At 32.3% G+C, this 21,449-nt stretch overlaps 1 protein-coding gene across 1 annotated transcript in view; it reads left to right on the top strand.

Moving 5' to 3' along the window:
* The first annotated feature begins 341 nt into the window (after positions 1-341).
* LOC128998955 (acetylcholine receptor subunit alpha-like) overlaps positions 342-21,449 on the top strand; it is an 88,872-nt gene continuing 67,764 nt past the window's right edge. The window contains exons 1-2 of the mRNA XM_054425310.1: positions 342-554; positions 4,016-4,060. Of these exons, the coding sequence (XP_054281285.1) occupies positions 342-554; positions 4,016-4,060 (258 nt within the window). The remainder of the gene's footprint in view (positions 555-4,015; positions 4,061-21,449) is intronic.

Raw genomic sequence — 21,449 nt, 5'->3', positions numbered from 1 at the left:
AGTTATATATAGTTAGACATGTGTTGCAGGATGGGTTGTGGGGCCCCAGTGCCGGGGAGACACTGCGCGCATGGCTGTTGTCTGCGCCAGTCTTACATGGCACAGTTATATATAGTTTGACTTGTGTTGCAGGATGGGTTGTGGGGGCCCCAGTGCCGGGGAGACACTGCGCGCATGGCTGTTGTCTGCGCTGGTCGTACATGGCACAGTTATATATAGTTTGACATGTTTTGCAGGATGGGTTGTGGGGGCCCCAGTGCCGGGGAGACACTGCACGCATGGCTGTTGTCTGTGCTGGTCGTACATGGCGCAGTTATATATAGTTTGACATGTGTTACAGGATGGGTTGTGGGGGCCCCAGTGCCGGGGAGACACTGCGCGCATGGCTGTTGTCTGCGCTGGTCGTACATGGCGCAGTTGCAGGCAATCCTGACGCCAAGCGGCTCTATGATGACCTTCTCTCCAACTACAACAAGCTAGTTAGGCCTGTGGTGAACACGACAGACGTCTTGCGCGTCTGCATCAAGCTCAAATTATCTCAGCTCATTGATGTGGTTAGTATTTTATTTTTAAAGCAGTCAGAAACATCATCAACTTTAGATACTTAAGTTTACTGACCAGCTCTAACCAAGTTTATTTTAAAGTAAACATAGTGAAACACTTACACATATACATTGATGGGGTCTATGGGGAACAAGCTATACCCTTGTGTCTCCAAAACATAGGGAAAGGTCATTAAATGGTGTCATTGATCCATCTCGTGTTAATAAGTATTGTAAGATTATGTTCACCCACTAATAAAGAAAGATAATTATACGAATCCATCCATGACCGCAAATATACCAAACCATAATAGAACATAGAGACACTGTAAATACAAGGGATAGGGATGTTCAAGTAATATGTTTAAAAATTAAAATTGAATCGACAACAACATGAACTAGTTTGAATAACTTATTCACAGGCAAAGACTTGATAATGTAGTGTTTCTTCGTTTCTAGTTGTCTGGTTTTAGAAAGGTGTTTCTTGCACAGCATTTTTATTAATTTCCTATACCATGAAAAAAACTATTAGTACCATTTAAAATAAGGGTTTGTTCCAAAGGCTTTTGTGTGATCAAATTGTAATAAAATTTGTTGAAACACACATGAAAAGTTTCAAGATCTAAACTGTCGTTCGTTTGTTGCTCTAAATTCAGAATTTATGAACCTTAAAGATATCATAGATTCATGTCTTTATTCAATTATCTATAATCACGATTTATTACGTATATTAGTTGTTAATCCAGAGCAAGTAATTGGTTGAAGGTAATCAACAAAAACTCATTAACCTCATTTCGTATTTAGGTAATTATACTATTTGTGTTTTGTGTATTTTGCATTTTTTGATTTAATTTTGTTTATTTATGGAACCCCATTACAGGTTATTGTGCACATATACGGTTTTTATAATTATAAAAATAGTAAAAATATTCAAACAGAACTATATAGTGCTAGAAATAAAGTGTATAACATCACATCTTTTACACCCTTTATCAGCTTAGAGCGTAACTTATAACATCAATTTTGTGTAAACTCTACAATATTATACATTTCTATGTATTTTAAGGTTAATTACAAAGTAGTCTTCTATTACTATTCAGTGTTTTAAACCGACAAGGTAGATTTAAACAAAATGGTAAAAATATATAAAATGTGTTTTATTGCGATCATTTTACATTACGACATAGACTAACCGACACAAGTAGACTTGTCATCCCATTGTAAATTTTGGAGCACCTTTTTCGTGTCTAGTTCATGACGGTGACACTGGGCGCTAGTGTTGACGAAATTTTGTTTCCAATATTTTAGGGTTAATTTCTTTATTTGTACTTTACTGTTTGGTTATATAACTAGGGAACAAGTTATTATTGATGATTAGATCGTATTATTTGGTTAAACAAGGTTGACTGTAATAATGGGAAACAAATTGTATACAAAACACGACCTGTACATAAACCGTACAGAACTAACAATAAAATTGTCTTCAGCTGTTCCATAAGGGTGAGAAATCTACTTAGGGAGTATGTTTTATCTATGATTACGATTAGTAAAATGCTAATTTTGTACGACGTTTCGGGATCTGATATCTGATCTCGTCCTCAGGTAATAAGAAGAAAGTCCCTAAAACATAACAAGATTAGTACATTAACCCAGCAAAGTTTGGAAAATGACAAATAAAATCAAATGCGGAACTCTAAAGAAGTAAAATATTTAAATAGACGCAAAAGCCCTTAATATAGAATAAAATCACAGCCTGTGCAGACGATTTTATTGTGTTCTTTCTAGATAATTTAACACAAAGGATTCCGTGTTTGGTAAAAATTTACTAAACAACATAAACCCACCATTGCCAAAAATTAATTTTTAAACAAAGAATAAAAGTTATTATTAATTTTGATCACTGATTTTGAGTCACTTTAGTTATCATCAGGCCAATGGAGCTCCTTAAGAATTTACATAACCGGTGTAAATGTATCGAATACGTATTTCGTTTTATTTGTATGTTAGATCCACCTCGCGCAATGCTAATTCACAAACTGTTCATACATAATTATATTCCTCACTTGTAAGAAACATTCACTGCAAAACCATTTAAAAGTCCATTCGGAAGAAATCGATTAAATTGACCAATAACACAACCAAAATTAAAACATTCTGTGTAGAGTAATTTTATTTAGAGCTAAATTATATTTTTAGCGAATTTCCCATTTGGTAATGAGATATTACCACAGGTCTAAAGTTAAGACATAGACCCGGGACCAATTAAATTTTTTGTTTTGATATTCCCACAGGCAATAAACACCATCCGTTCAAATTCAAATATGTCCGTTAATAGGATAACTTGAGCAAAAATCGTTAGATTTTAATGAAATTCTGAAGTAACATGCATATCCACATTTATTCGAATGAGTTCGTGACTCAGTATGATCAAACTGTGGGAAAAGGGTTTTACGGGGTAAAATTGGTTTTACCATTTTTTACACGTAAAAAAATAGGGCTTATAAAATATTTATGTTAAAGCGTTGTTGTACCGGTAATGGTTAGGGAAAAAGTTTTAATTTCAAATATTTAAATTTCTATCTTATTCTTATGGAGAAAAAATAAATCGTTATCATTTGCTTATTAAGGGAAACATTTTGAACAAATTTGTCAAATAGGACCTATTTAATACTAAGCTATAACATTTGAATAAAGAACACACTTTACAACCTTCCCTGTAGCAGCATACCTAAGTACTTATTTAAATTAATGTTTTTTAAATAGTAAATAAATTTGACAATATTAAGGGAATATTTAAGTAGAAATCCAGCTAGGTAAATGGAAATTTGGTTAGTCTGCAGGTTTGTGATGGAGGTATTAAATTGTTTTGGAATCATTTAAAAAGAACTGTTCTCACTAAGTGAAGGGATAATATTTTATCTTCACGGCTTTTACCAGTGTCTCAGGTAATCGAGAACCACTAAATCAAAGGCATCAAGAATCCATTGCACTGACTGAACCGAGTTTGCCAATCTGTTATTTCATACACTAGCTTTGTTCCTATAAGAGGAATATATTTTGATACAATTAACAGCTTTGCTTGACGTAATACTTATGGAAATGTACACATAGTTAATACCACACGAATACTTACGTTAGGTCAAACGAGTCTATTTAATAAATTGTTAGTGTAATCTGATTTAAAATAATGAATACAGTTTTGTATATTGGACAACTTAACTATTTTCATGGCTTATAATTAGAACCAGTATTAATATTTATGTATGTGTCTATATGTAGCCTCTACTATACTTGGTTGGGATTATCTTTACATCTTTTTAAACGCGTGTACTGGCGTAATCATGATAAAAACACTGTTTAAACATTTTGTATAAGGTTATATAATTAAAACGGTTAATGTTCAATATTGAATAAAAGAATATACATTGTGGTTGAAACCCTGGTAACCAGAAATCTTTTTTTTTCCTTTTCAGAATCTCAAGAACCAAATAATGACCACGAACCTGTGGGTTGAACAGGTAAGTTGAAGGTTTCAAGTCAAATAAGTCTGAATGTTAAATCTTTGTGTTTTACATTCTGAATAATATAGCAAGGTAATATAGCAAATATACGTCACTTTGGGAACTTTTCCCCATAAGAATAACATGGTGAGCTTTTTAGCCACCTTTTTTAAAAGTCCTGCTCACTGCCTATACATTCATATACAAATGTCGAAATGTCCTATACTACTGTCCAGCCCCATAAATATTTACATTCCCCATCCCCCATGTATATTTTCAAAAACCAACCCTTTTATTTACTGACTTGGAAATTGCCCTATGCTGGTATAGGCTATTCGTAAACACCATCTATAATTAGTCCACACTTTAGGGAATAACATAGGCCACTAAAAAAATTACGGTGGGCTTTTTGCCACTTTAAAAAATCCTGCCCTCTGCGTATACATCCCTATACAAATTTCCTATACACTGTCCAGCCCCTTACTATACCCATTTCCAATCCCCATAAATATAAATATTTCCAATCTCCATTCAGCCCCTAAATATTTTTAAAATAATTTTCAAAATCAGGCTAAAAAACCGACTCTTTTATTTACTGCCTAATAATCAGTAAATAAAAGAGTTGTACAGTCAAAAAATTAGTACAGTCAAATAAAAAAGAAATACTTGCTAACTGAGAAAGAGTCCCGACTTTCGAGAATAAAATAGGCCACTAAAAATACCACTCTTGAACATACTTGCACCCTTGCCCTTTCAATATGCACAACTAAAGGGTGAATGTCAAATTAAGAGAGAACCTACTTCGCTACTTCGTTTTGATACTGTAGTATTTAAAATTGTATATTAATACAACATTTATATATATTTCCCACCAGTTACCTGACAAAGCAGGCTTCCTTCCACTAATAATAACATGCAAAGTAGCGAATTACTGCATTTACTTTATTTTACCGAACTCATTTTACTTTGCCGCACTCCAGTATTTCGACCAAACAAAACAAAACAGTGTGCTTTTATAAGGCAGGAAATACGTGTACTCTTAAGATGATTTTGCAACACTTAAAGATACTACAACTACGACCAGCGTTTCACAGCCTTTGAGTATTGATACTATAACTTAACATTTTGTTTCGTGCTAACGTTCTACTTTTTGTTCAACGCTTGGATTCAACCTATCCTAAAACATGACTAATTATCTATACGTTTTTTTTAGTAGCTATAGGAAAAATATAATGTGTAACGCGAGCACAAAGTTCCTTTGCTGCACTCGAAAGACTTTTCACACTCGCCTCCCACAAATAATTATTTCATTTCCAATCCCAGTTTCAAGAACTTGAATAATATTAGATTACCATTGTTGTTGTAGCCTGTAGTTCATGAATAGGTACGATGTGTGTGTCATCCTATGCATTTCACTAGTTTGTGTGGCATCTTCAGAGGTCTTCTTAAATTATCTTCTTACCACTAACACTCTAGTTTAAAATCTGTTTACAAAATTATTCACACACGCGCGGTCACTAGTATCGCGGACGGTACCTGAATATGGCCAAATAGGGTCACACAAAAGTCTTACCTACTTAAGAACTACAAGCTACATCAACAAAGCTAATCTAATAGGCTATGCTATTATTAACGTAAATCTTATTTTAATCGTAACGAAGTCAGTTCGACTTCAACGTATAGTTTTGTGAGCAGTAAAACAATTCCACACTTGTTTATACTTAAAGGCAATTCAAAGTTGATAACTATTTTAACCCGTCCAACATAGCCAAGATGTCAAAGCTCACTAAATGACCTACTTTAATATAAAGGACAAAGCTTTAGACTGGCTCAAACACTATCTAACTGACAGACTTCAATTTGTTGTAGTTGAACAAATGAAGAACAACACAATATTAAAGACCAGTTCTTCCTTAAAACAGTCCACGAAAGGAGTTCCCCAGGGCTCGATACTGGGGCCCCTCGTCTTCCTGCTTTTTATTAACAGTTTCTCAGAACAACTCGCAAATCAACAAAAATGCATACAATTCGCAGAACACACAACAAACTTGATCCCCCCACATACATCCTCTCAACAAGAACACCATAGTAAATTCAACCCTGGAAAACGCAACATCAATCTGTCAATCAATAGACCTCAAGATTTAAAAAAATAAAACAACACACATAAACTTCACTCCGTCTAACAAAATTCGACAGGAAGACGACAATAACTGAAAAGATCTGGAAGTACCCACAACTAACCCCCAAAAATTCTTGGAATAATTTTAGACAAACGCCTGAATTGGCAAGAAAGAACATATTGAACTCCTATGTAAAAAATTAAATTCCGCACTACATGTCTTAAGAGTAAGAACACTGACGGACGAAGAAACGGCATTCATAGCATATTACTCAATCTATGCATCACACATTATATACGGAATAACCACATGGGGAGCAGTAACAGTAAACAACATTAACAAAATTCTCGTCTTACATAAGGAGGCATTAAGATCAATACTGATACTGGAGGACCCCTTGGAACACTGCAAGCCATATTTTCAAAGCACCATATCCTCACCATAGTCTCAACCTATATCCTCGAAACAGTTATCCTAGCAAAAAATTCCTCACCACTTCTCCGCCAAAATCAACATACTCATTTCACCAGACATAGATCCGACACAGACCTACCGCAACACCGTCTTAATAAATCCAGTAACACTCCACTACATACAGGGTCACGTTTCTTTAACCTACTTCCAGACTACCTAAAATCCTTGAACTACAACAGTAAATTTGCCCGTAAATTTAAACAGTACCTACTTGACCGACCATATTACATCATCTCTGAATTCATAGAAGAACACACCTTTCAACATCAAGGAACTTACATAGCCTATGCACAAAACCTACAACAAACAAAACAAAAATCACTCTACAGACAAGAAACTTGAAGAAGAGACGAAGAAGATGACGACTCCCCTTTCCTTGGATAGTGGCGAGGACTTCGGATGGTAAATGGTACATGGCTCTTGTAGCCAAGTCTAGGTATTTTGCCCCTTCCACTACCCTCTGCAAATTTACAGTGCTAAAGCAACAACTCTTTGTCAAGTCAAACTTTGCTGAGCCAATCGTACCTCGACTGAAATCCTCTTCCTCTTCGTTTAAGTGGTACATGATAACAGAACCTATCTCTTAAGTTGCCCTGTAAAGGACAATCTTGATTTTGTTTGGCAACCTATATAGCTTGAGTGAGATAGTCCAACAGCCGAAAGTCGTCTAGCATGGAACAAAAGTATCTTTAGACCGGCCAAGAAAATATATAATACTACACAACTTCTGATTTACATACCTGTTTCCAAGAAAATATTGCAGTAGTTACTATACTCATTTTTTATACCTTCCAATTGGCGTTCCTAAATAAATTACATAAAACATAATCATTTATTAGAATTCATTTCCTACGAACGTCAAATATTAATAAATATTGATGTTTCTTCCGGCGTTCCAGTTCACTGTAGTTTGCAACGTGTTTCGTCAACACAGTGACTTCATCAGGCATCCTCTAAGCTTCGTCCTGAATATTAAAATAAAACATTTATACACAGTAATTTACACAAAAAATACATTTGTCTCAAACTTCAGCGATTTGGAACACCAAAGGCTAAAAAAAATATAAATAACATAAATAATTATTAATAATTTTGTCATGTATGTAGTCAATGTATTATATCAGACAAATGCATGTAGAAACGTCGTTTGGATGGAAAATAAACAGTAAAAGAATAATATAAATCCAATACGAATCCGTTTATAGGCCTAATAAGAATTTGATATTTTTGTAATTTATTTATTATGGAATTCTCAACTACAAGTATTTGAATATATTCATGATTCTTTTGCGTCAGCCTCTTTTGTTACTTCAATTCTGCGTTGGTACTGATTACATTAAAATTTATAAGTCTGCAATCGTCGTCGTTGTATGTATTGACAAGAAGCTACAAAAAATCGTGCTGTATTATATAAAATGTCTAAACTAACGCAATGTAAATTTACACTTGCCAGATCTGATAATTTTGAAATTTGAAATTTGGTAGTGTTAGTTATATAGTGTGCTATATTTTTTTGTCTGAAATCCATGACTTGGGTGGATAAAAAGTCATCTACAGTATCCTTAGTTTCTTTATACGAATATCTTAACAGTTGGAAAGGTAATACCTAGACCCGCGATCGATATAGCTTTTCATTTTTATGTCCCCAGAGGGCAAAAACACGATATACATGTGCCGTGAACGCAATAATGTAAGTCATTTTTGTCCGAAATGTAACTTGAAGGCATTGTAATGAAGGTAGCAACAAACCTATACTAGTTAAAGCTAGTGTTATTTAAACTGGTAATAAATAATACAAATCGTATTTGCTTGGTCTACAGGTGGTATAAACCCGAATGAGTTCGCGAATCAGCAAGATCTGGTCATAGAAACGGGATTTTGAAGTTTTTAAAAATTGTTTTTTCTAATTTTTACCCTTAAACATAGAAATGCCCAAATTTCCTTGCAGCCATCGTGTAGCGCTTAAACAAACCACATATTTTTTTTATAATTAAGTGTTGAATAATTAAAGGCCAGGGAGAGTATTTTCTAAAGTTTTTATTTTATTTCCAATGATATTCTTATGGTGGATAGGAAAACTGACGTATTTTGCTTGTTTTAAAATATATATATTTAAATCAAATTTGGCAAATTTATTTATTTCATCCTATATTAACACTTGGTAAAAAATCTCTTATTACCTTCCCTATGGCAACAAACGTATTCTAATTAAAGCTAATGTTATTAAAACTGGGAATAAATATGTCTTTTTATAGAAATATTTTAGTAGAAAATCCGATCATACAAATTGTATTTGCTTGGTGTACAGGTTTGCTGTGGCGGGGGTAGGCCGGTGCTTTTGCAGAATAATTTTGTCTTTTTTAGATAACATAAATCTCTGGCATTTTTACTGTCCATCATCAGACTTTTGAAACAAATTTGATCGCTCAAGATTTACTACCAACCTTTAGATTTGAATCAGAAACATGTAAAAGCTACCATAATAAAGTTGTCAACACAGTCACATCCAAAATGAAGGCAACACATGACACGTTCAAAACTTACATCATGCATAGCCAATGCAAGCATACATTTGAGTTAAGTTACAAGTCCATAAACCAATCCCTACCGCAGTATCAGTTTGTTGGAAAATGGTCTGATTTCATGATCAAAAATAAAATAACTTCTTGATCAGCATTGTACGTGTCATTAAATTTACGGAAAGTAAATAAAAGAAACGTCTTATAACACTTAAAACATATACAGTATTTACGCTTATACCGTTACTCACAAGTAAATATACATAAAAGATGGTAAGTGGTGATCGATTTCGATTGGACACTCCAATCATCATCACCCAATAATATTTTAATATATTTTATAATATTTTAAAAAGCCGCAATTTCATGCCCGCTTTTAAAATTTGTATTCATATTTTGGACAAACATAGGTAAATCATGTTATAACGTGGTCAATAAAAAACCTTTACATAATTTCAACGCTGTAGCTCAAACAGTTAGAAGTTAAGAATATTTTTGTAAAAATCACATACAGACAGATAGACCGAAATCTGAACGAGATATGACACCATGTTATGCTACATTTTTCTTTCTTTTAACATGCTGAATAACGTGACAAAGTTTGTTCATATGGTTGCAAGACACCCAGTATAATAGTACATTTCGTACCTAGGGCCGAAAATTAGGGTTTGCCGGCTCGAGATAGTTTTTAAGTTCGAAACGAAATCGAGAACTTAAAACCATCGAGAGCTGCAAACCATTTCGGTCCGTGGTACGAACGATATTTTTCATCACGCTATACCCTATTGCCACTATTCACAACAATAATAATGCACACTGATAGTCAACACAGCTACAACTTTAAGGTTATGTGAAGAAATAATTTGAGAAATCAGGAAAAAAATAATAATAGTTGCTAGGCAGCGGAGACAATAATTGCTTTGGATACTGATTGTGTATTTAATATTCATTCATGTTTTAAGAAAGTAAGCGGGCAGCTGATTTTGCGGCCTTAGGGATGTAAAAACCTGCTCGGTCCCCAAATTTACGATGACAGCTGGCATGGCCAGCAAAACGTAACTTTCAGCCACCAGTATATTTACTTATGTAAAACAACTAAAAACATCGTAGTGTGTTGAAAATATAGTTGTGTATTAATGAACATGCTATATAAAAACCAGTTTTAATCAACGGAGCATAAAATATCCTTCTAAAATTAAACTTTTAGAATGTATACTCCGTCAGTGTATTCTTTGATACAGATACTGTGAAATGTACTTAAAGTGACATAATAGGTAATTGTGTGAAAATTGACGCCAAAAGTGAGCAGCGAGAAATGTATTACACACAGCATTCCCATTTCCGCCGCTCAAGTAAAGTGACATTTCAAGAAACTGGCAGCTTTTAAACATCTTGTCAACACTTATACGTCAAAGCAAATTTAAAATACATGTCATGATACAATCACAGATTTTTTTAAATATTTGATTTTGTTTTATTCAAAAGTCTAACAACCATACACCACCATCATGGTAGCCTAGTGGTTGACATATCTCATTTCGGTGCTGGAAGGATGGGTTTGAATCCTGGTACATCCATAAAACTTAAATGGGATTGGACCTATTAAAAGAGGAACAATGTTATAATATTGGTGGGGATTTAGAGGTTTGGGTTAGAGTGAAATAGTGATTTATGAGTCACCAGCTAAATCTAAATTCGTAATAAAGTGGTTAAGGTTTCAAGATTTTACCTTTCTCATAGGTTTTAAGCTTTTCCCTTAAACCAGTGATATTTTTAATTGAGTCAATGTTAGTTTTAGACACTTTTAAGGGAAAGCGGTCCAAACCCCCTTAAGTTTTGTGGGTACGCCGGGAATTGAACTCGACCCTCCAGCACTGATGTCCGAGAAGCTAATCACTACTAGTAGGCTTTATGAGTTCTATGAGTTTGTTTTGAGTTCTTAGGAGAATCAGATGGGAAACTTAGGACTTGGAGGCCTACTAATGGTTGGGTGATTTACGACAGATTCGCTAATAGTAGTTAAAAGAATTGAAGGAGGTTTTGGTTTAAGTCATCAATACAAAAAGAGGCCATACAAATTGGTTCTGGACAACTCATTCCATACACTAATGATGATGCGTACCCGTACCCATAGACATGCAGGTCGTACAGTCGATGTAACAAGTGTCATGGCAGATGTACGATGGCAGATGTCTTAATCCTCACTCTTGTATGTATGCTCTGTGACTTAAGAATGGCATAAACTAACTTACTCCTATATACCAGTATGAGATTCGGGCGGCTTGACGAAATTACTTTATGTTTTTGATCCATACCACTCCTGTCCTAATACCGGTGGTGCAGTATTTTTTTTTCTTTGCATGATACGTTTCTTCTGAGTCCTGAAGAACGGTCAAAATCATGGTACAAGGAGACCTTTGGTTTTAAAAATTAATAAAATGTTGTAACAGGAAGACATCAAGCAGATTTAGCATGGTCATCAAGAAATAACTATTGACATTTTAACCTAACATAATAAAGTTGTGAAAAATCAGAATTAGAAAGTAAACTAACATACTTTCTGGTGGTATCAAATCTCGAAAATGCCTATCTAAAGTAACGGATACATTTAACATGCACAACCAATATTGATTACAAATATTGATTCACACATAAACTATTACTATAAACCCAAACTATGGTTTGTATTGGAAAATTTAGCCGTGCCATACAAATTGATATAACAATTATCAATTCAGGTCACTAACTATCAATAACCATTAAATACGTCACCGAACATGTCATCTAGAAACGGCTGAAATTTATGATAAACATCAAAGGCCCAAAGTGAAGTTTTAGCAAGATAAATAAAAGTCTCCACTTAACTTTGCTTCTGTGCTATGCCTTTGTGTGCACCAGAAGTGCTTCTGAAGGAATCTTTGAACTAAATATTCGAGATACGTTGTGCAAGGTACCTAACGTCTCGTCGAGTTTTAATGTTTACCATACTACACTCAGCCCGCGATCTTGTAGGGTATTTTAAATTTAATTATTTGTTACTCTGCTGCAAAACAGCTGTTTAAATTAAATAAAACAGGGTTGTACAACCAATGCTAATTGTGAGCCCCCACGTGTGTTGTGGGACTAGATATGTAATTTTACTCCTGTTAAAGATCAATTCTACTGTCCATGAAAATACTGTTTAGATGTATTTGAATTTGGACCAGATGGTATTGTTTAAATATGTTTAATAGTGATTGTTCAAATGTTGTAAATATTTGGTTTCAGTCTCCCATTTTGTAAGTAAAATAAAATCAATATCCAAGCCAAGGTTTCCCAGTCCATCCCTTCTTTTGTAGAGTGTAACAACTCCCTATGGAGAAAAAGAATCAGCTCAAGTCAGAATATTAGTCCATTGTCTAACTTTAAATAGGTACGCTGACTTTACAGAAGAAAATAAGTTAGTCCTGACTGATAAAACAATAATTTCATCGTTATCGAAATGTGCTGAGTTCATTGTGCCATTTCGTATGTTACTTTTATCAAACTTAAGACAAATTTAAAGAATTGTATTATTGTCTTTTCGGGGTAATACGTGATACTTCTATGTAATGGTAACAGCTGTTAATTTACAATAGCAAAACATGGCTTAAATAAATTGGGGCTAATTTATAAAAATAATATTCTAAATTATTATTTTGAGATTTAGCTAGCTCAATGGAACAGTTTAACGAAAACACGAGTTTTTTCGACCCTCTCACATGATATAGTCTCCCCTTCACCTCGGCAGTTTAACTTAAGCCCGTGTCAAAAGGAGCCAATTTATGCCACAGAGATGCAATATACTGTTTCATTTTCAAAGCCAATTGCAACGTTGTTATTGGGTCGAATTTAGGTCGTAATATAAGAACAAATGTCATTGAGTTGCCATCAGCATGAACAAGTTGAAACAACACCTCTCTTAGACAAAATAAATAGTAAATTCTAAATAACTCAATTTTCAAAATAAGCCAATAGTAAATTCTACGGTTTTCTCGCAGATAAAAATTACACTTAATTCCTGTCATTTGTAAAAAGTGTGATCCGATTTGTCTGATGTGATGTGATGTGATGTGATGAATGTAATAATATTGCTCTTTGATCTATAAAGAGCTCTGAAGATTATATCATACCGAATATAGATACAAATTATCAGAAATGTCGCTTTATTTTAATTTAAATCTTTTTGCCGACATACAAAATCATTTTTGAATTATGGATATGCGTTAAATTTTAGTTGGATTTACTAGATCCACTGCTATCAACGACCAAATAATAAATAAATCTCTTAACAAGGCTCAATATATTAATTTCCTGAGCGCTAAGCTTATAAAAACTGTCTGTTGTAGTTAAATATAACGGGTTTGAAGTTCAAATTGCAGGCAGCTCGTCAATGCATGCTGTGTACACGAGGCTTCGTCCAATCTCACCCCTAAGTAATCTACATGTGAAGAGCTTTCTAAAATATCCTCTTCCAGAACAATCAGAGGAAGTTCCAAGCCACCCCTCAAAAGCGTACTTTTCTTATCAGTAACATAAATGAACATGTAGTAATTCTTTTCTTAAATTAGTTTGAAATAAAATCATAAAAATGTTAGAATCTGATAAAAATTTTAAATTTTTTAAAGTAAAAAGTCTAAAGAGTAAATTTTAAAATTAATTTAGGAACTATTGTATTGAACGGCTATGTTATTTTGTCTTATTAACTTTTTTTTTTTCAATAGTTTCCATTTTGTCTGTATTATTTTACAAATATAAGCTGAAAAACTGTTTGTTCTAAGTCCACGAATTTATAAATATATAAGATGGTGGTCCCCAATGATCCTTTCCATTTTATTCGAGTTTTACAAGTACATAACTTCAACAAGGGCATTCAAGAGAGTTCGATTGAATACTATCTCTCCATTACTGCTTTTAAATATCTTTTCCACTGGACAGGCTAAATCTTTTTCTTATTTGTATTGTTAATTATTGTTTGCACTAGAAAACTTTGTTAACATTTTTGTATATTAATTTGTTTACAGTTTGTTATTTATTCGTAGGTTTATTAACGGTTTTCATATTTTTTGCTAATTGTATTTTTTTACTCTTTTAGAAACAGTAGTAATTATTTGTACATGTTTGATTACAATTTTTTATTATCTCATTTATTTGGAAAATTATATTTCCATAAAGTGAGAGAAAAACATTCTGTCATCTTAGGTAAAAACAGTTGGAATTTTATTAGAAGTAAAGCAGTCAATGTATGTCACACAATATTTAAAGATATCTACACAAATTCTATAAGGATATTATTTTATTTTTAAAGCTGAAATTAATTAATAAATTAATACATTTTTGTTTTAATTAGCTCAAGTGTCGATGGAAATGAATTTAAATCGTTAAAATGTTAACTTTATGATAAAAAAAATAAGATTAATTACAAGAATTTATGAACAGTATTATAATTCAAGGTACTTGTATTGCCGAGATTCAGCATAACATGTTATAAGGACGAATCTTGAGACTATTCTCATTTCTGTGCTGTGTTAAGGGTGTATAATTACCCTTTCCAGATAACTAGAGCAGTGAAGTTGGTCTTTATGCAGATAATGAATTAGAAATGTATTCTTAATTTATTTAGAAACAAATATTGCTCTGGGATTCAAACACACTAAACACAACTTTCCATATGTTATTTTAAAATATCAATTAGGAGATTATTACTGATCAAGATATACTTAAGTGGTACATTATCTTGTGATTAATAATAATTAAGTTAGTTAAGATGTATTGGAACATTGTTCTGTAGCTGTAACATATTCTTCAAAAAATAAATAAATAAAATCCTCTATGAATCTTAAATATTGCCAATGTAGGCACAAAGATTACCTTTGCAATATACTTTGTTTATTAAATTTATATACGAAAATAAAACTTAACACACCTTTCGTTCCTTTGAGGCACTTTTAAAATGGTTTTGAAAACTCCAAGAGAAATATTATACCTCATCATCGTGTATTTAAATCTATACATTTACCATTAAAGTTTGTACTTAACTTTTGTAAACTTCATTAGCGTCTGTGTAATAACCTGTCTGTGTAATGTTCATTAGGTCTGTTTAATGTATATGTTTAGAAAAAAAAACCTCTGAGTTGGACCTTTTAATGGAGTGAATTCATTCTATGAATGTCGAAATATTGCACTTATTAAATTTTTGTAAACGCAAAGATATAATTCAGGTTTTCGTAATAAGTGTTTGAGAGATCTTTGCACTAGACGGGGAAGCTATCTTTGATCAACAGATGTAATGATCAGCATGATAAAAAAGGTTTGCCCCGAGATTCCCCTAAGGGTAGTTTTACTCCCGCAAAGTCTGTGATAATAATTGTTCAAATATAATAAATAATTGATTTGAGAATACCTAAATGTAATAAGATTATAATATCACACTCTGTTAGACATGAAATTCTGTAGTTTGAACATAGTTATTAAGGCTATAATGTTTTTACCAATTAGAATAGGGTTTTATTGTTTTAACTCAATTTTCCAAAAGCATATTCGTAGATATTTTCTATGTAATAGACAGTCTCAAATTTTGGTTTTAGCAAATTTCCCAATAGGGAAGTAGCTATTACCGTAGGTGACATGGTAAGACATAGACACGGGACCGATATAATTTTTTATTTGGATGTCCATAGACGACAAAAACACAATTCATTCAAATTAGTATATATTTTATAAAAAAATATCTAGGCTATACGTCCGTGAACGCGATAACTTGTGTGACTTTTGTCCGATTTTGAAATTTGGCTTAAAGATGTAGTGTGGGACCAACTTATGAGCTCGCAAACCAGGATGGTTGGACCATAGGAACATGGCTTTACGGTGTAAAGAATTGGTTTTCTCATTTTTGGCCCTCAAAACACAACATTCCTCAATTTCTTTTCAAACTATTTGAAGATATTAAAAACCAAATAATTTAGTATATCGAGTGTTTTAGTACGGTTATTGGTTATGGAGAAAATAAAAAAAATATTTTTAATCGAAAATTCATTTGTTATACTTAATTTTAATAAGTAAACTGTTGTAGTTTGATTTTAATGAATACTTTATATATTGATTATCTTGGCAAATTTATTTATTTTATACTAAGTTTTTTATTTTACTAATATTTACATTTTATTACCCTCCCTGTAGCAGTAAACATGGGTACTTTTAAACCTAATGTTATTTAAATACATTTAATTGAAAATCCAATCAGGCATATGGAAATTTGCTTGGTATATAAGTTTGCTGCTGCATGGTTCAATTTGGATTAGTATCTGAACAGTTTCAAGTAGACGTTTTGCAAGAAGTAATTTATATTATGTACGCTTGTTTATTAACGTGCCTGCTACAAGTAAAATATAAGTAAAGTAACATACTCATTGGTTTCGTTGAATGTATACTACATTTCTGAAAAAAATATAGAATTCTTCCTTAATAGCTTTAGTCTCAACAATCTTACTTTTTCATACAAATAATAAATATTCCTCATGGGAAAATGGTAAAAGATTATTAAATCTTTATAATGACGTTGGAAGAGTTTTAAGTATAAGTTTACATAATATTTCCCTCTAATGTCTGCTTCATCCTAATATTAACTAATTATCATGCAATTGTAGTTTTGTCTATTTATTTTTTTTTTTTGTGAAAGGGGGAACAGATGAATAAATAAAACACCATAATTTATCTCAACACAAAATGTACGATTACTCATAATCACTTATCATAAACGATCTTGAATAATAAAATGAGCTAAAAATGCAGAAGTAATCAAATACACAACTATCAATGATAACTTTACAACCAAAGAGGTATTCCAGTTTTAATAAAACATAAAAACCAATGCGCAAAATGGTCCCGGTTTATGCCAGTAGGTTTATGGTGAAATATGTGTGAATGGGCCACACAATATAACAACCGCTGATCCCACAACACAGGTTTATTGCAAGATACAACCGCAGGGTTGTGCCGAACAGTATATTAGGGTATTGGTTGAGTGCAGTAAAAGAATACTGTTCTTTGAGAGTCACATTTTATTTAACTACAAAAAAAATTTATTTTCCATCTTTTCTATTTACAGTTAATCAATTCCCAATCATAAAAACTTTGATGTTGCACTAAAGCAAGGTTGGAATGTAAATACCAATATCTATTCCAGTATATAAGATTAAGTATAAAAAGTCTTAGTAATAGATTATTCCAGTTTATAAGATTAAGTGTAAAAATAGTGGTTGAATTTTACAGTTGTACTTATTGTTCGAAATAAGCATAATTTTCGGAATTTTGTGTGCAATGAGCTAACCAAACACAATTAAGGCCTAAGGTTCGAAAAAATAAATATATTTGTTTATATTTTGTCTGCTTTCTATTACGATAAACGAACAATCCTATCTATCTACCCAAACTAGTACTTATATACACATATTGGAAACTAATGAAATAAAGTAAAATACAAATATTTCTTCATCAAGGAGGAAATTAATTGTCTAATAAATGTTTTCGTACAGTTTAACCCCTAAACAATACTTTAACATATCTTTAACAAAATTTAAAAAAAAAGTGGACTTCTACTATACTAATTTTTAGGTAATGAATATAAAAATAACATAGCTACTCTTTTCACTGACATTGAGTCTCTAACACAATCTTTTACTGCCTTAACTAGTTTTAACGCACGCCATCTCATTATTGTTAAGGAAATGTTCTTTCAGTGCAACCATTTTATTCCGTCGATGAGACGTCGGATTTAACAAGATAAAGCTCCCCTTATACCACCAATATTGTTGTATAATAATATTTAAAGTGCATGGATTATATTAAATGCGAAAAACTGATTGAGCATTATATGGATTTAATTAAATATATCTAGAAATGTGTTGCACAATTTTCTAAATATTGTTTTAGTTATGGGTAGTGTTGCGCAATATGCTGTCAGTCTTCCAGTTCTCTGGCCATGTGCTTATGAAAGGGGGGTGTTTGATATGTTTGGTGTGTAAACAATTTTTGCTTCTTATATTGTGTTAGAATGTTCGCATTTTACTCTACTGTACTTACGAAAATCTTAAAGACGTTTGAAAAAAAAATCGAAAATCTCAAAGTTATTTGAAGATAATTCAGCAGCCTATCATAAGTAAATCGTGTTTACAATCACACCATTTCTTCATCCTTATCAACTTTCTCTTCTTCGGCTTTGTTAGCACTTGCAACATTAATTTCACCGATCACATGATGATTAGTATTGAAAACACTATATGTCCTATTACTCAAACCATTAGGGTGAAAAAATATTTGTACTTTCACTTAAACCAACGTATGGCCAAGCACCAAGGGATGTGAAAATTTATTGAACTGTGTATGGCCGCTCGTGAAATATCATTATATGGTACTATGATATTGACGTCTATGGAACACTTAAGGTAAGGAGTTCCATATGTGGCATACTGTTCCTAAAATGTATTCGTTATACAAAGCTATCATGTAGAGGAATGGGAAGCATGGACAAACAGAGGTAGTATTCATTGCCCCTCTTTCATGCAAAATTTAAATTGATTCGCATTATAATTTGGAGTTTGAGGATCGATGGCCGACCGAAAGAGAGAAAAAAAGGGAAACTCCAAATCCCTCCAATTTCTAAGCTCATCACATCTTAAAATTCTAATAATTGAATAATTTGCTGTGCGGCATTTTGTTGACCAAGCCACATTTATGTTGTTAGCCAAAGAGCAGAAGTTGAAATGTTGAAACACGAGTGATTGGGTCGGTAAGAGTTTAATGCGATAACTTTTTCTTTCGTTGCATTTTCATCGTGAGAACGGTGGTAAAATATTTGTTCAATGTGGTGTTTGTTGTCGAGCTAAACATTTTAGCTTAGTGTTGATGTTGAAGAAATTTGCACTATCTATATACTGTAGTGACAAATAAAAAAAGGATTAAACAAACGATATGAGTTACTGTTTTAATAAAATAATCATATAATTCACTATAGAAAATAACAAGATTGGTATTTTTGCTAAACTTTTTTTGCATGGAAATATAATTGGTTATTTTTAGTGGTGGCAAGAGATTACAAAAATACTATAAATAAATGTAAATAAAGTACAAAAATACTCAAACTAGACTGAAGTTGTAAACGTATGTCTTTTTGTTCTCAAAAGGGGATTTAAACATAAAAAAAACAACATAAAAACTCTGTGATCTGTCAACTCTAATTTTTTTCATCACGATTTGAACATTTAATTACAAACTATAGATTTGAATTCAATAATATAGTTAGTTTTTTTTTTTTTTTTTTTTTTTTTGAAAAATCATAAGATTTTTTTTAATGAGGTTAATATAATTCTAACTACAATATCTACACCAATATTACAAGTATTTACATGATTTGAACACTTAATTACAAACTATAGATTTGAATTCAATAATATAGTTAGATTTTTTTTTTTAAAGAAAAGTCATAAGATTTTTTGTAATGAGGTTAATATAATTCTAACTACAATATCTACACCAATATTACAAGTATTTACATTCCTCAAACATATTGCCGTGCTGATCTCAACTTAAAAAAAGCATCGTTAGAAGACCTTAAGAGTACAGTAAAAAATTTAAATGATATATTACCTTTGATGCCTAAATGTAATCAAACCATCTTTTAAATTAATTAGCTTTGAAAACTGTTATTGGGAAACTAGACTATAAATACAGTTGTAGTTAACACCATCTGTGAAAGTATAAAAATGCCAGTATTCCTGAATAAACCAGCATATTATATTGGTAAAAAAATATCAGTATACCCAAATAAAAAAACATATAGTGGTCACAAAAATATCAGTAGACCTATACAAAATTAGCCCGGCATAGTCGAGTGAAAAATATCGCTGCACCCAAATATCACTGCATATATAGTTGTCACAAAAAATATCAGTGGGCCTATACCTAAATAGCCTAGCATATTCGACCAGTAAAAAAATATCAGTATACTCAACACAGCATATAGTTACAAAAAATATAGAAATAATCAGTATACCTAAACAGCCATAGTCAGTTGGACATGGGATTTTGATGAGGGGAATGTGTTTCGAGTAGATTGCAACATAAAGAGTGTTTGAGGGTTTTGGGACGGGATAATAGCCCGATATCAGAAACAACAGCAATACAAACATTTTCACAACGAATGAATAGAGCGATTCCGATTAGGCCCGATTATTGAGGTGGTTTTTCTGGACATGTTCAGTTTCATCATAATGGCTGGGGTTGTGTCATCGCATGCGAGTTTCTCTCAACCCCAGTTCATCGCCACGGATTGAATAATGTAATACAGTGGCAATACTTTCGTTTGAACTAAATGATTAAATTTTGTATAACTAGTTTCCTAAAAATAACAGTGAAAAACAAAGATACATTTGAATAGCTAAAATCGGGTTATTTGTTTATTTCTCGGAAACGAGTGCTTAGTAAAATGTACTTTATTTCAAGAATCTTCCTGTAAAGAACTTTATTACCATGTTTAATAAAAAATCACCAGCCTTAGTAACTTTTAGCTTAAGTTATACGAAGACACATTGACATTTATGAGTCCATAATATATTAATGTAATCAAAGATACTGTACTCGTTTTTTAAATATTTTAACAATTGCTCAGGCTTAAACTCTACTAAACATTGTTGTACAAATGGTTGTATCTATTTGCTGTATAAGCTATTTATTATTAAGACTATTGATATTCGTTTTAATGATATATACAGAGTGTTCTGGAACTATCTATACAGTTTTTGTGGATTTGTTTCTCCCATCCAGACAAGATTATGCCAAACTATAAACGTAGGCTGAATGAATCTGCATTGTTATCTGTCTGTATGGGATTTTTACTAAAACGTTAAACCTCCATGAATCTACTGATATCTTAAGATCCATTTTAGCTATAAACTCGAAACCATAGTTACTAGGTATTTTAGGTATATGTACAAAGGAAATTTTCACTTATATCTTTTTATGATTCAAATTGGCTGTTTTATGAAAAATTTTAACTAGAATATTTAGATCTGGGTAAACTGTCCAAATATAATTTCTTAACCTGAAAATCATTAAAAGTGAAACTTGCTACGAAAATTTTCTTTAAAATACTTAGTAACCGTGTCAATTTTCAAGTTTGAAGCTTCAATGAAATTTCAGTTACATAGGATTTATTAAAATCACAATGACACAAACAGAAAAACACTTACAGCTCTTGTTTATGTTGTTGAGTATGTT

Source organism: Macrosteles quadrilineatus, unplaced genomic scaffold (assembly GCF_028750875.1).
Source record: "Macrosteles quadrilineatus isolate MER2022 unplaced genomic scaffold, UCM_ALF_1.0 Scaffold_7__1_contigs__length_78375512, whole genome shotgun sequence".
Taxonomy (NCBI): domain Eukaryota; kingdom Metazoa; phylum Arthropoda; class Insecta; order Hemiptera; family Cicadellidae; genus Macrosteles; species Macrosteles quadrilineatus.
This window is presented reverse-complemented; position numbering and strand designations above follow the sequence as displayed.